Consider the following 16,477-nt stretch of genomic DNA (forward strand, 5'->3'; position numbering starts at 1 on the left):
CTTTCAAATACAGCTTGAATGATTTCTCCTGTGTATGAGGGATTTTTTTTTCTTCTACAGAGACCATTTTTGTTACAGTTCTATTTGACAGAGCTTTCTAAGTGGGTTCCAGGAGGTAATGTTTTAAATACTGATTTGGCCTATATAAGGAGACTTTAAACCCAAGGTACACATGTATCTACTGTCACTTACCAACCAGACTTGTAACAAAGAACAAGAAATCCATGAAGTGGGATATAGTAGGGAGTAAAATGATAAGGAACAAAGGCCTATTTGAATGGAGCAATGCAAAATGTTTCTGTCACCATGGTCAACCCAAAAGCAGAACAAGCTCCCCAAGAGCTGGAGCTGATGGAAAATTTAACCAAATGTATTTTCTATGTATAACCAGTATCAAAACCAAATACTTGCTGAATGCAAAGCAAACATATTTGGTACAATTCAGATGACCTGCTGAAACATAGGACCTGAATTTCATTGTTTTGACATTGACTCTGGTATAATGTCAGTAAAAGGAGGGTGCAACCTGCCACCATTCTGCTTGGGTTGCATTTTGCACCCATGCTGACTGAGACAGGCGTGAAGTGCTCCACAAAGCTTTGAGTACAACACTCCAACCAACAAGGCAGGTCCTGTTCTCCATCTGCCACCCTCCATGAAGCCTTTGCACTTCCCTTCCACCTCACAGCTCTCAGCAGCTCTGGGTGGGCTGCTCAGTTTGCATGAACCTCAGAGGAGATGGGATCTGGATTCACATGGCATCTGTCACCTAAAAGGTGACTGAGGCTGACCCTGCTGTGGTGTCCTTACATGCTGGCATCTGCTAAGGGGAAATGGGAACAGGATAGAGTGGGAAAGGCAGCAGAGGTAGGGCTGTTCAGCCTGGAGAAGAGAAAGTTTTATGGAGACCTCATAGCAACATTCTAGTATGTGAAGGGGGCCCAGAGGGAGGCTGGACAGGGGATCTTCATCAGGAACTACAGTGATAAGACAAGGAGTAAAGGATACAGGTGATAAAAGAAGAAATTTAGGTTTGATATCGGGAAGAAAATTTTTACTGTGAGGGTGGTGAGACACTGGCACAAGTTGCCCAGGAAGGTTGCCCCAACCCTGGCTATTCTCAAAGCCAGGTTGGATAAGGTCTTGAGCAACCTGGTCTGGTGGGAGATATCCCTGTCCATGACAGGAAGGCTGGGACTAGATGGTCTCTAAGATCCATTCCAAGCCCTTAACATTTTATGATTCTGCGATTCCATGAGAGGCAGACAGAATATCAGAGAATGATGAGGAAAATGGCCCTTCCTATATCATTAACAAGTAGACAAGTCCAAATCTTCACCTAGGCCTCTTCCTCATCTATCTGCATGTTTTTCCTGCCTTGGCTGACTCTCCTGACAACAGGTAAGCCGCTAAACCAGAGGGTATGGGATCACTCTTTCCCTCCCCATACATGCAGAGAGATCAGTGAAAACAACAAAATAGTTATGAATTCTCCCTGGGATTCCAAAGTCTAAGTTCCATAACACAGCATTTTCTTCAGCTGCTTTAACTTTCTTTTAACACGCTGGTGCATGTTTGCCTTTAAGGAGTATAAATGACCCTTTCAAATTCAGCATTTGAGGCTGGGGATGACAACTGACAACAATAATATTTTTCATGTGAGCAACACTTCATTCAGAGGGCTCTCAAATTGCGTTTTGAAACAGTATGGCTTCCCTTCATCCAGCACCAAAATGAACCTATCTCCAAGGCGGAACAAAGAACCCATCAATGCAAGGTGGCAGTACACAGCAATTTAGGGCAGGAAGTCAAGAATTATATGACCCACTGAAGGCAGAGGGTCAAGCAAAGTTGGCAGAAAGCATATCCTGAATGAGAGCCTGGACAAAACGTCATCACCAGCTCCAATGCAGGAGGGAACGTGCCATGGGATCAGCACTCACTAGAAAAGGTCAGAGCTCCAATCTTTATGTCTTGAACAGGGGCAGGACACTGTGTTAGTGCACACACTCAGAAGTGTCTCAAAAGAAAAAGAAAAAAGGCAATTTGCTGACTGCACTTCTGAAGCCTTTGCTGCAACAAAAAGAAAGGGCACTATGAGTTTTTTGGTCTCCCTTTTCCTGTAGAAAGGAAAGATTCTATTGAACTTCACTCTACACTGTGCTACACTTTACAGGAAACCCAACCCACCCTGAAATTAATATGAACAGTAAGAAGAGGCCACAAGGTGGAAAACTCTTGAAGTGAGTACAAAACTATTCATAAAATGAGTGAGAAAAGGAAATAGGTGATTATAAAAGGTCATTAGAAATGTCAGCTTATAAATGGCATTGTGTGAAGGGAGGTGTAACCCCCTGCAGGACAAACCTACCACAGTTGAAGGTGTGGAGGACACACATAACCTCAATCTCTTTTGTTCAGAGGTTTACATTTAGGAAATGTCTTTCATAATGCTATCACTCCAAAACTTACATGAATCCAAAGAATGGGGACTAATCCACCCAGCTTCCACTTCACAACTGCTTCAATTCCTCCCAGTGGATGAATGAAACTAAAAACTTTTTACAGCCACGAGGAATGCAGATGCTCAGCAGCAGATCCAGCAGTTACCTGGACCCAACTGCATGAAATTGAGAGGTCCTGAGAAAAGCCATCTGGGCATCTGTTGTTCAAACACCTTCTGTCCCCAGACAGATCCCACTGAGAGGATTCCAGCTTTTATAAAACATTTCTGAAATTAAATTTTCTGCATCCTTTTGGTTCACCAAGTGAAACTTCTTTCCCCTTAGAGCACCACCAGCAGCAAGTGAATGGGTAGGCCAAGGTGATCCATCTTGCTAGGTACAACACCTGTATCATGGAAAGGTGAAACAACTCTGATGTGGCAGGAAGAACAAGATGCACAAGTATTGCATCATTGCATACATGCATGAGTATTTTGAACATTAAAAATTTAATTGATCAGATGAGCATAATGACAGCAGTATAAGGATTGCATTTAATAGGCATCAGAGCCAAAAGGGATGTGTTTATCATTGGTGCTATATGTAACATTTCTATGAGTTACTCAAGGACTGAAACACTTTCCTGCAGTTCCAAGTTCTTTGTATGATATTCTACACTGCTTTATTAAATCAGCAAAGTATTTTTAAGAGCCCTTTACTGCCCAGATACCTCAGACATTTAACAGTCTCTTTCTTTGAATTTTACTTCGTGTTTTAGGTCTTTACAACCTGTGCAGAATCCAACAATTTTTTCAGAGATTCAGACTTTGCCATAATTGTGGGTACAGGAGATGGTGGACAACATACCCTCACCCCTATAATTCTCTTCTCCTGATTCATTTCACCCATGTAATTCTAAGTTATCCAATGCTTTCACTTATTTTTATTACTCTGATTTCTTTTAGAAGAGAGAAATGTTAACTGAGGGGGTGTGATCCAGATTTGCTCAGATGAAGTACAGGAGCCTTTGCACTCCTTCATTTTATGCCTCAGTGCATTTCTTGCTAACAAGTAAAAGAATGCAATGGAAAGCCAGCAAGGCTAAGGCAGATTCTCCAAAATTTTGTCTCAGTCCTCTGCTACACCCTAGGCAGATATTACAGTGCTGTCTGCCAAAGGAATTTAGCTCTGATACAATTCAGCCCAGTTAGCTATTTAAAGAGGTGTGTTTATTTATACACCCTCCTCCCCTACAAACTCCCACCCTGTTTTTTTTAAGATGGGAAATTATCAGTAGCCCTGAACATATAAAATTTGACAGCAGCTTACTAGACAATTTGTATTAGTCCCTTCATCTTTGCTGTTACTTTTATTCTTCTATAAATTCCTTCAACCATTAAACAGTATTATTCCCACAACATCTTTGGCAAAGATCAAAGTAGCATGGCAGGTTTGCTCCAATTTTCTACTGCTGCCATCCAGGTAATGAAGAGCCAGATGGAGACAAAAGATGTTTTTCTTTCTTTTTCTGTCCTAAAGGATTTTGTCCTGGAATTCAACAGAATCAGTGAAAACATTTTAAAAAGTAATTAAGGTGGACTTATTGGGGTGGGAAGGTTGTGGAGATTGGTTTTAGTCCAGTACTCAAGTCACTGTGCTTTTGCTGAAACAATGACGACATAAATGGATAGCATTGCCTCACCTCTTTAAAAAGAACCTGTAACTGCTAGGAAAACAAGAATAATTATGAATTAAACTACAGTTTACTCTCAGCAGACCTCTGGTGACAGAAAGCTCTGCTCCAACCTATGCATGTATATATATGCCTGCAAACCCCAGTCCAGTGACTTGGAGAGAGGTTTGACTTCTCACAATTATTTTGCACAAGATGAACATCACTGCATGCCTCACCTCAACAGTGCAGTGTTTTCTTCATGGAATCCATAAATCCTCAAAAAAGGGTGCTTGATTTAGGTTCTGCTTGGTGCAACTGAAGTCCAAGGGAGCTAAGCTCCTGGTCAGTCTCACCAGCTGTTGAATCCTGCTGCAATCAGGATCTCAAAATGGATATTTAAATCCTATCCTTGCAAGACTGCACATGCATTAGATTATAGTGGAATCTACTTCAGATTGAAAAGAAAAAATAAATTAGCAGAAAAAAATTTTAAAAAAAGAGTCAGAGAGAGATTATTTAATCCTTAACATTGTGTTCAACCTTTGTAAAGATTCAAAATCTCATGAGGCTTCAGGGGAAAGGAGGACACTCAGATGAGGCTGAAGCAGCACACAGAGCACACAGGGGAAGCTGCCTATTTCATTTCTGGAACATGGGCCATGTGCATCTATTTTTAGCTTTCAACTGAGTTCCTCTGCCTTCTGCCAGAAGTCCTGAGCCCTGTGCTGGTGCAATGAAAGCAGTGGCTCAGCCATTCTCTAATAGCTTTTACTTCTTAATAAAGAGCAGCACTTAGGCAAAGGATGAGGTTACTGTCGGAGGGGTCATGATTAATAATGATTAATCTGATCCTTGCCAACATGAACTGGATCCACCATTCACTAAATAATTACTCTGCAGCATGGATACCATTTCCAGAGGAGGCATAATTTTGTCATAATAAAACCAAGACCAAACACACGCAAGGAAAAGGGGATCTGACTTCTCAGTAACACTTGATCTCACAGGAACCCCAAAAAAAGTTAAGCAAAGAGGGAAAAAAAAAAAAGAACAAAGACAACTGTAAGTCAAAGGATAAGAGCAGCTAAACACTGATAAATTGCCCACCTTTTAGGTGAACCAGTGGAAGGCAAATAAAACTAAACTCTCAGAAGGCAGAGCTGCATGTGCTGAGAATATGGAGCACTCTGCTACTTCTAGCTCTTAACCTTATACATAACTCTAATATGAACATTATTTGCCCACCCACACATTTCCCTCCTGTTCTTGAATTACATTTCTGTTTTCCTCAGAAAGCATACAGATAAAATTGCTCCCTGGGAAACATTATTCCTTCTTTGTGTTAGTATGCTACTTGGCACAAGGAAATCCTAGTCCAGGATTGTCATTCTTAAACAACAATGCACATCAAATGATAAGCAACATTATAACTTCATAACATTATGGCAAAGCATAAACTAATGAGAATCTAATACGCACTCCTAAGGGCATATATGAACCTTACAATTACAGCAGGATGCTTGTGGTGCAGAGAATTGGTTCTGGGCCTCAAAGCATGGATAAATTTTACTCCCACAAAGAACACAAAAAACAAGCAATGGTGCCAAAGGCAGGCAAGGAAATAGCGATTTTGCTGGCAAGAGGCGGTCCTATCTGGGGACTCCTCTCAGTCATCCTGCTTTGCTGAGCCAAAGTTTCCTAGAGATCATCCACCAGGGTTGCTACTGTAGTTCTTCAGTGCACTCAGCTCTACTCCCTTCGAGGTTTTCAAGGCTTTTGTAGGATTTATATTGCACTGTTTATCCTTCCATGTCATCATGCAGGGTGGCCACAGAACTGGGAGGCCACAGAACACAGACCACCAGTCCCTCTCCTGGTCTGATGCAAATCCAACAGGAAGGTTGGGTTGCTTGTTCCTGTTGTGAAATCCCAGCCCTGTGTAAGCCCATTCGGACTTCTGCCCTTGACAGGTCCAGATTTTACACATTGGTGACTTGTACCATGGAAAATATCATGCAGATAGTTGGTGTCTTTGACTGACAAACTCATGGACGCAGGGCTCAGGCCAAGGAAGTCCATTTCTTCTAGGGTCATCCTGGAGAACCACAGAATCACAAAATATTCTGAGCTGGGAGGAACCCATTAAGATCATCAAGTGCAACTCATAGCCCTGCACAGACACCCCAATAATCCCACCCTGTGCATCCCTGAGAGTGGTATCCAAGCACTCCTGGAGCTCTGGCAGGTTTGGTGCTGTGACTATTCCCTGGGAAGCCTGTTCAGTGCCCCACCACCCTGTGAGGAAAGAACTTTTTCCTGATTTCCAACCCAAACCTCCTCTGATTCAGTTTCATGCTGTTTCCTCAAGTCTTGTCTGCTCACTAGAGTGAAGAGATCAGTGTCTGCCACTCCTCATCCCCTCACATGAAACTTGTAACTTCAATGAGGTCTCCCCTCAGTCTCCTCTTCCCCAGGCTGAAATAAGAAATGCCAGTAAATTAAATGCCAGTAAATTAAATCCTTGGCAATGAGGTTATGATTTGGTTCAACTGGGGATTTTTCCTAGTGGGGCAGTGTGTTTAGGAATTTTTGCCAGTTTCCAAATTGACTTGAAGGAATGAAAGAAAAACAAACGCTTTGCAAAGCATAACCTTTCACAAAAGTTTCAGCTGAAAAGTAGTTGGTGACTTTTAAACCAAACCTTTAAATAGCTAATGATATAAAACCCACATGCCTATTTATGCATACATTCATGCAAATTAAAACTAAGTTGCATTTTCACAAAACATTACAGAGACGCCAGAGCGAAACACAAAGCAGGGTAGGAAAAAAAAAAAAAAAAGAAAAAAGGAAAAGGCCCCAACAACAATACCAATAATGAAGGTAAATCTTTAAAATCTGATACAGGGTGCAGGAGGTGGGGACAGAGCTCTGCAAACAAAGCTAAATCCAGTGTACTGTTTTTCCCCTTCACAAAGTGAAACAAGCTGTTCCTAAAAATAATGCTTCCTTGGTTTTCTGGCAATTAGTGTCCTGGAGGATTAGCCTACAATCATCAGCAAGTGTTTGCTTTTCCCAGCCAATGTCACCATAGAAGTCTGTGTTTATCTACAAGGCCCAGGGGACAATTTATAAGCTGAGCTGAGGTCCTGCATTCACAGACAAACGTTCCACACTGCCACCCATCCTCCTGTACTAATTTTCTCTCCATCTACCTCCTATCCCCTGAAACAGGACCCTGCAAGGGACATAACAAATGAGCTTTACAGCCTCTGAAGAAGGCACTTGCCCAACAGTTTATGTTGATACAGCAAATAAAGAGGTACAGATATGGTCAACACATCATCAGGCATCAAAAATTAGATTTCAGGAAGTAACTGAATGCAAAAAATATTTTATCACTGTTCCAGAAAACATCAAAGAGAATAGGATATGTTTTCCCCTCTGAAAACTGTTGCCTACACTCTAACTGAAATATTGTAATTTGTGAGTTTGAGGTCTACTACCGAGAGTTTGTTAGAGATAGTGCTTTGTAAAACCTCTCTTCAATCAAGATGTTCCAACTTTTTTTCTAATCTATGTTACCAGTGCTTTAACAGTGTTCTGGTCCCCCTGTAAACTAAAAATGATTTAACCAGAGTACATCAAAACACAAAAGACTAAGATTAGTAAGAGTGTTTATTTTTAAAATAATTTTCCCCTGATGTATTAGAACTTCAAAATGAGAACATTAAACTTGCATTTGAGAGAATGGGAAGCTAGTATTTTAAAGAAAAGTAATATGAATCTTTATCTTGATGGTAAACTGACTATATAGTTCATGACAATTATTTTGCTAATTTGAAAGTTCTAATAAAAGCAGCCAAGCAAATCAATGAAAGACTCAATTCTAGAAAGAATTTGTAAGAGTGACCAGCATTCCTCACAGCAGAAAATACTGCATAACAGGTACATGAATGGATGCATAGGTTTATAGATAAGATAGATCTGTTGTCAGATCTCAAACATTAACAAATCAAGGCTTACAGACACTGTTACTAATTAAAGTTGATGAATATGTATGTTGAAGGTGAAAAACACTTTTCTTTCTGAGAATTCATCTCTTTTCCCACCAGGAATATATGAGGAGTCTCTGGAGCTTCAGGGACACAGTTTGAATCTGCCTCAGGTCTAAACCCAGTCACAGGTTGTCCACAAGATACATTAGAGAGCAAAGTTATTTGGTAATTGAGACCAACTGCTTTATTCTGCCACATTTAACATTGGGTGACCTGATTTTATAAAATGTTTATGCTCAGATCAAATTTTGTTTAATCTTTGGAAAGAATGATCTCCAGATTCAAACTTTTCTTTAGCCACAAAGACAGGAGGCCATAAGAACTAAAAAAAAATTGTCAGAGATGAACTTGGCTAGTCTGAATAAGTTCCAAGTGGTAGGGGGAAGGAAGAGACCACCAGCTGGCAGTTGTTCCAAGCACAGTCCATCTCACTTGCAATTACTGAACCCTACCAGCAATCCCACCAATGTCAATTTGACCAATTTAGAATAAGGGGCCATTCATTCCAAGTAATGAATATGAAATACGAAATTCATATGAATATGAAATATGAAACCTGGCCATTAGTTTGTAAACAAATGAGGAACCCCAGTGAAGAATGTCCTTGTGATGGTGTCACTTCAGAACAAAAACATGCAATGAACTACCACCCATCCAGGCAGCTACAGTAGGAGACCAAAGGTTGCAAGCATTTAGCCAGCAGGGAGATGCAATATTCTTTAAGAAAGGCATTGCCTGGAGTGGATTTTTATAAAGAAACAGAATTCATGGATAAATAAACCAGATGGGAATAATTCAGGCTAGGGTATTAACATGTCCTAGTGCAATGAACCCCCAATATTGCTTGAGTTTTTGTCTACAAATAACAAACACACAAACATTAATGTTGTACCGTTTCAATCATGCCAAGGACTCTGTTTCCAGGAACTCTGATATGCAACAACACAGATTAAATCCACCAAATGTTAAGACATTCTTGGATTTCACCAGTTAAGGTACATATTGACTGACCTGATCTGAGTCTTTCACTTGAGAATTTTTCCCTTTTCTGCAACCACAACTCATAAGCAGTTTTGCATCTCCAGTGACTTTTCCCTATAAGAGATAAGAAGGAAAAACATCAGTGCAATCTGAACCACTGAAGACAAAGAGGCTTGTAGTTGTGATCAGGAGCAGAGGAAGCCTGTGGACTCTTCATGTGTTGCTGGAAGGTTCTCTTTCACAGAAGGGGAGCTCTCAAACGGCCAAGACTTCCCCAAAGGATATCACAACATTAGGGAAGTCACACAGAGGAAGAAGGAAAGAAAGGTGTGCGGAAAAAGACAGTGGGAAAGCAAAGTTGAAAAGAAACACGTTCTTTTAACCCATGGTTTCCACACACTTGCATGAACAGGAATGTGTCTAGCATGCAGTACAAATACCAAAATGCAGTGACTTGAGGAAAAGCTCATACACTACTTTTTCTGTTCATCTTTACTAAGTTAATGCCTACTTGCTTCTAATGTCCCCAGATTTGGTGAAATAAAGTCTTCAGGAGAGACTTGTTCTCAGTAGAACTATGGGTCCATATCATCCCTGGTAAACCCATGCCAGGAATCCAAGCACACACTATCACCTGACACTGCTGGTACAGACTCTGAAATGTCTGTGACATAGAATCATAGAATGTTTGGGTTGGAAGTGACCTTAGAGATCATCCAGTTCCACCCCCTGCCATGGGCAGGACATATTCCCTGTGACCAAGTTGCTCCAAGCTCTGTCTAACCTGGCCTTGGACACTACCAGGGGTTGATACTCAAACCAACAGAGATTTGCAAAGAATCAGAGTCCACTAACTCTCCTTTTATTTGTAACCAACAGTCTAAGAGTGAAGCTAAGCTCAGACATCTTCATTTTTGCTGAAAATCCACCAAACTGACTGAGAGTGGTCCAAGCAGCAAGGCTTCTCATGTTAACAGGGTTCTTTTCTGAGGTTTATTTGAGTCACTTTGGTTCTTCACGGAAGTATTTTTGTTGCTTATCAAACCTGGACATCTTGATAAATCGCCATGGCACAAAGGAGTTGGGATTCCAGACTTGGTCAAAATGCTGCTTGAATTTAAACTGCATGGAGTCAAAAAGAGCAGTGGAGCCCCCACAAGCATATCACAATTACTTGATAGGCTTGCACATAAAGACATTGCCTACTTTCATACTTTTCTGTCTGTAGTTGAAAAATAAACACTTTTGGCATCTGCTGGGGAGCAGAGGGAGAATCTGCTCATGTGCAGCCATGAACAGTCATGAGATTTCAGCGGATTAATTTATATAGAAAAGGAGATCCCAACACAGTTAGTGAGCTTAGCCAAGTGGAAGTGCTCTGCCCTTAAGGATGTGGAAGGAAAAGGGCATGATTAAAAGGAATTGCAGCTATTGCTCCATGTCAGGGCACAACAGAGAGATGACTCTTGGTGGCAGGAACTAAAAACAGATACCTTGGGAGAGCCTGCAACCAGCCAGGTGTGGGGATATCTCTTATTTGGTGAGCTCAGCATCTCACAAGTTCCAGCAAGGTCACATAATATGCAGAAATAATCTTTTTCTCTCCTTCCAAAAGAGAAGGTGAGAAAAAGCTAAGACACTGAAAAGGCTGTACTGATACCTAACCTGATAATTATCCAAAATGCCTCATGTTTGGGCTGTTGATTACACACTGTCAGACTCTGAGGTGTTCAGGGGACTACTTCCAACTGGCCTCCTCTGCTTGTGACTCTGATTTGTCAAAGGTGTTTCACTCTTGCCTGGCTACTATAATCCTTCAACAACTAGTCTGTAATCTATTAAAGTATTTTTTTTCTCAGAAAGAAGTTAAACTATAAGTTAAGTCAGGTGTATTAAAATACTGTGTTAGAGACAGAAAACTGAGGCACAGGGAGAAACCCCTTTGTCTAACTACAGAGTACCTTCTAGAAACCCCACAGCATATGAGGAAAGTTGAAGCTATAAAAAGACCTAGGGGAGACTCACACATTTTTCAAAAGGCCACTGGATACCTTGGGATGGTTATAGCATTAATGTACACTTGTGGTTAAGAAACTATACCCACATATGTCTCATTGATTCTCAGCTTGTCCCACTGCCTCCCATTTTTAGACCCTTCTATGGCTCTAATGCCACCTGAGCTCATGGCAAACCATGGCCATGTTCTCCTATACAAATGGAAGTATCACCAGTTTTATTTAACACAGAAAGAAATCACAAGATGTTGCCCACAACCATCTGAAAAATCAAGAGTACAAGGGAAATGTGAACCCAAAACTTGAGAGTTTCTTTCTTATCCTCTGACAGTACAAGAATGAATTGGCTCTTCAATTTCCTAAGAAAACCCAAATGAAAGCAATGCACTGGATAAATAATCCCACCTCCTTTTCCAACTGCAGATGCACCTCTCTTAATGTGTATTGGATGAAGGAGCTACTACCTCCATCTTATTTTAGGAAAGATCCTTATGAGCAGATGCTTAATTTGCAGATAGGTGTCTAACATTAGGCAGCTAAGTTGAAAGGCAAAAGGGAAAAAAAAAAAAAAAAAAAAAAAAAAAAAAAAAAAAAAAAAAAAAAGCATATGGACAACATTTGCAGCCAGTCGCAACTCTGTTCCAGAGCAGATGGAGGCCTTGTCATTCAGGGGTTTCCTCACATACACCAAACAGTTCAGTGGGGATAGGGAAAGGGGCTTCTGTTTGGATGCTTCTGTCTGGAACCAGATTAGAGGAAAGCACTCTTTTCCACAGCACACGCCTTGTGTTACATTAAACATGCATGTGCAACTTCAGCTTTTATTCAGTGATCTGAAACAGAGCCCTCCAGGGTGCTAAGGGTTAGTGAGTTTTTGTTTGTTTATCTGTATGTTATTTCACAGTTTATAGTATCCAAGGAGTTTGTTAAGAAATTAAAACACCTTGCTGGGGCTATCCTGCTGTGGTTGTTGCCTCCTAATATTTCCCTCCTTTCTTTGTCCAGCAGTGTTTGATGCTCACAGGGGAAAGAAGAGAACACCACAAAGACAGAAGTCTCATTTGACTAGGTATAGATGTTTGGTCTTAGTTAATGGAGAATAATTTCTATGTTTCCTGGCCTTTTAATAACATGAGGTGATATTGTTTAGAAGCAGGTAGAATTGTTTAGAAGCACAAGGTTTTCCAACAGGGAAGATCACTTTGCCTTCTGCTGGCTCACATCCACTGCCAGACATCACTCCTCCCAAGGCAAAAGAGCAAGAAGGCTCCTTGATGTATGTCCTATTATCCTACCTCTTACAGGGAATCTGGCTGGCCTCACCCAGCTCCTTGCACCATGGGCTCCAGCAGTTGGCTAAAATTTGCTGAAAAATAAGAAAACCAATAGTAATAGTAACAGCCTTAATTATCTCAGCTGCACGGGTGACAGGAGTTGAGCAGTTGCCAGTTTTAACAGCCTGTGGTCGAGAAACACTGAACTGCATCACCCAGAAGTCAAATGAGGGTCGGTCACAACTCGCTTCACGCCAGCAGCTCCAGGGGAGGTGCGGGACACACACAAATCACTGCAGTGTTGCCCAGAGCAATCCCATGTGGAGCTGCCAGCTCCATTTGAAGGAGTCAGACATGAGGCACATGGCACCGGCCTGCCTCCAGGGAGCTGCCAGGCTCTGTGCTCTGGTGTTGCTGGCTGTGATTAACAGTAGGATCCTCTCTTCCAAGTCTGTGGCTGGAAAGCTCAGCTCCAGAGGCAGGCTTGGCTTAGCAATGTGCATGCACCTTGCAGAAGCTGACAGGTCCAGCTGGGGTCTAACCTGCTTGGTTTTCATTCACCTTTCTCTCTTTTGAGCAACAGCAACTGAAAATACTAGAAGTAGCTTTTTCCCCAGGGAGCTGGTATAACCACTCAGAGGGTGGTCAGGCACTGGAACCACCCCACAGAAGGCCTCCAGTCTGCCAGAGTCCAAAAAGCATTTGGACAAGGTTCTTAACCACACACTGTGATCCTTGGGGATGTCCTGTGCAGGGCCAGGAGTTGTACTCGATGATCCTTGTGAGTCAGTTCCAATGTGGGGTATCATTCTTTGAGTCTATGTATAGCACTGCAACAGCAAACCCTAAAAATCCCCACGGCTGCATAAATGCCATTAGGAAGAACAACACATTCAGTGTTTGTTATGTTTTTTTTGCTGTTCTGTCAGGGTGATCCACGCATTTTGAAGAACCAGTACCCAAGTGCCTACACTGGTAGAGTGGGAGAGAAGGGGGGAAAGGAAGGGTAATAAGAACTGAATCCAAGGTGGAGGCAAGCAGCAGTACAACAGACAGCTGGTGTTTGGGTGGTGGTAAATCACCCTGAAATGAGCCTCTTCCCTCAACTCAATGAGGCCTAAACAACAAAGGAAGGCACAGCTTGCAGCCGGACAGCCTGCTAGCCAACCACAGACACACATGACAGCTTCATTCAGGAGCCCGGAGTCAATACAAAAGCTCCGAAATCAATCCGACATCCTGCGACCTCAAACAATGCGCCAAATCTTCTCAGAATTGGAGCCCCAAATGAGGGGGAGCAGCATTCAAGGGAGATCAAAACGCAAGGCTGGCATTGAAAGGGACTAAAAAGGAGAAGAATGTTCCCAGTTTATTAATGGTGAGGTCTGGCCGGCTGCATCCCAGCCACCATAGGTTACGTTCATTAAAAGGGAGCGCTTTGCATGTATTATGCAGAGCGCCCGGAGAGTATGTGTTGTGTGCGTGTGTCCGCCAGCGTGCCCCTCACTTGCTAGAGATCAGGATGTGCCTTTCTGCTTAGCACTGTTGTCTCCATCAGAAATTCCTCCTGTGTGAACTGCAAACGGGGTTTTTTCCCACTTGAGCAACTGTATGGGCACCGACGCGCACACGTACACACGCTCTCTCTCATCCGTGAGCCTGAAAAGCATAAAGGAACTCGGGCAGACGCTTTCCAACTTAAAAAAGACAACTTTTCACCTCCCCTGCCCTATTGGCCATACTTTCAGCTCACACACACAAAATCTATTACAAAAGACCAAAGAATTATGCAATTGCCACTACTGCTGATGGAGCTGATTGCTCCATAAACCCCACTCCTACATGCCATAAAGGAGCTGGTCTCACAGCACAACAAATCCACAAAGGAGAGCAAAGGAAAAAAAAGAAAACCTGGTGTTGTCCCCTCCGGGCAGGATTGCCCCTGCTGGGGTAGTTTCACTTGCAGAATCTGTCTTGCAGCACTGCACAAAAATGGCACCCTTCCCCCTTCAGCAACAAAAAGGCCAAGCAAATCCTTTTTATCAGCTTCCCTTTGAAGGCAGGTGGAAAAGTATAATATAGACATACACAGGGGAAAAAAAAGATAAATACCATTTGTAAAGGTACTGTTTGGATTTGCCTGTCCTAATTACCTTCTTTTCAGCTGCCACATTTGAAAGAATCAGACCTTGAAAGTTTTCTCCTTCTCGATGCACAGCTCAAGACAAAGGGCTTGCTAGAGGAGGTCAGACTTGAAAAATATTTCTTTTTTTGTGTTGAAATGTGAGTAGATAAAGGACTGAAATTTTCAAAGCTGTCTATGGGTCTTGATGCACATTTCCCATGAGTTTTTACTGAAGACATGTCAAAGCCTAATCGCCTTTGCTTTTGATGTGTCACACTGATCTGATATTCAGAACACACATGGCTGAGGAAGCAAGCAAGCTCTCTCAAATTTGGAGAATTTTAGAAAAACAGAAACTGAAAACATTAAATGCTCCTTAGGATGCAACAAGTCCCATGTATTTTATCTCAAAATTAGGGGGAAAAATTTTGAAAATATGTGCACACTCCATCCCCAGCAGTGTTCAAGGCCAGGTTGGATGGGGCTTTCAGCAACCTGGTCTATTCAAAGGTGTCCCTGCCCGTGGGGGGAGGCTGAAACCAGATGATCTTTAAGGTCCCTTCCAACCCAAATTGCTCTGTGATTCTTAAACAACAATGCACCTCAAATGATAAGCAACATTATAACTTTATAACATTATGGCAAAGCATAAACTAATGGGAATCTAATAAGCACTTCTAAGGGCATATATGAACCTTACAATTACAGCAGGATGCTTGTGGTACACTGTTATTGCCACCCACTCTGAAGTCCTTTTCTTAAAGATCATGAGCATGATCTCTATCTCCTCCTTTAAAAAGATATCTCTAATTTTACTTTGTGGTAATGTCAAACAGATGCCAGAGTGCAACTGGGAAAAGACAAGTGCAGCAGATGCAGAAAAGTTTTTTCAAGGTAGGATGGAAGGTCACCTCCAAGGGCAAGACAAGATGATGTGATGTCCAAACCCCAGGCAAGAAGACAGGAGCAGTCCTCACCTGGTTTACCAACAGTAAGCCAAAAACCTCTCCATCAGCATTCAGAGAAAGGGGAAAACTGCATCCAGTCTGGACGAGTGCACAAATGTGTGCTATATGAGTGGTAGGAAATGATGGAGGCTGCAACAATTCTTAGCAATGCAGATGAAACAGAGTCTGCAGGGATCAAATGGAAAAAAGATTCAAGATGAAGGTTTTTTGTGAGAGTAATAAAGTGGAGACTTTTTTTCAGATAACTAGTGAGTCTAAATGTACAGTTTTCAAATTCAGGAAAATTGAGCTCTTATTTGGATGAACTGCCTTCTTTGTTTTGTTTTGTTTTACCTTGCCTGCTTTAAACTCTGCTATTTAAATAATCTAACAATCTATCTAAAATATTTCACCAATAAATCACAGACTTGTGTTTCTATTTCATGTTAAAACTAATCAGTGGAGGAGTGCCTGAGCTGTAAGTTAAAAATCTGCTCCACCAAGCCAGTGATGCATAATAACTCTGCAGAATCTCTAGTGAATAAAAACTTCTCTGCAGAATTAATGCCATATAAAAAGTTCTTTGTGCAGGTGTAAAGCACAACTATAGCCCAGGATCATCTGCATCCTGCCAACAGGACCAGGATTTCCAGAGCTAACTGGTGTATAGAGTTTTCCTACCCTGGCGAGATGAGGCATCGAGCTCACAGCTGAATCTCAGACATGGGCGCATCAAGATGGAGTCCCATCCATCAGTCAGGATGCTGATAATATGCCCAGAGCTCTAAATGGTCCATGTATATGATGATTGTATTGGGATTCCATGCTTGCTTTCATCAAAGAGGAGCAAATAGAACAAAATTATGATGTTGTTGGCCAAAATGGGTGATTTTTAAGAAAGCCTCTAGGGTTAAGGTGTTGAGGGCCTGTACCAAAGAACACCAAAACCCACTGAGCA

General features: G+C 41.9%; 1 protein-coding gene across 3 annotated transcripts in view; it reads right to left on the reverse strand.

Moving 5' to 3' along the window:
* SETBP1 (SET binding protein 1) overlaps nucleotides 1–16,477 on the reverse strand; it is a 266,963-nt gene that overhangs the window by 206,914 nt on the left and 43,572 nt on the right. For 2 of the 3 annotated variants that reach the window (XM_066339222.1, XM_066339221.1), the window contains exon 3: nucleotides 9,189–9,272. The exons of the other annotated variant lie outside the window; for it this stretch is intronic. In XM_066339222.1, coding sequence (XP_066195319.1) covers nucleotides 9,189–9,272 — 84 coding nt within the window. The remainder of the gene's footprint in view (nucleotides 1–9,188; nucleotides 9,273–16,477) is intronic. 3 annotated transcript variants of the gene reach the window in all.

This window comes from Sylvia atricapilla, chromosome Z, assembly GCF_009819655.1.
Source record: "Sylvia atricapilla isolate bSylAtr1 chromosome Z, bSylAtr1.pri, whole genome shotgun sequence".
Taxonomy (NCBI): domain Eukaryota; kingdom Metazoa; phylum Chordata; class Aves; order Passeriformes; family Sylviidae; genus Sylvia; species Sylvia atricapilla.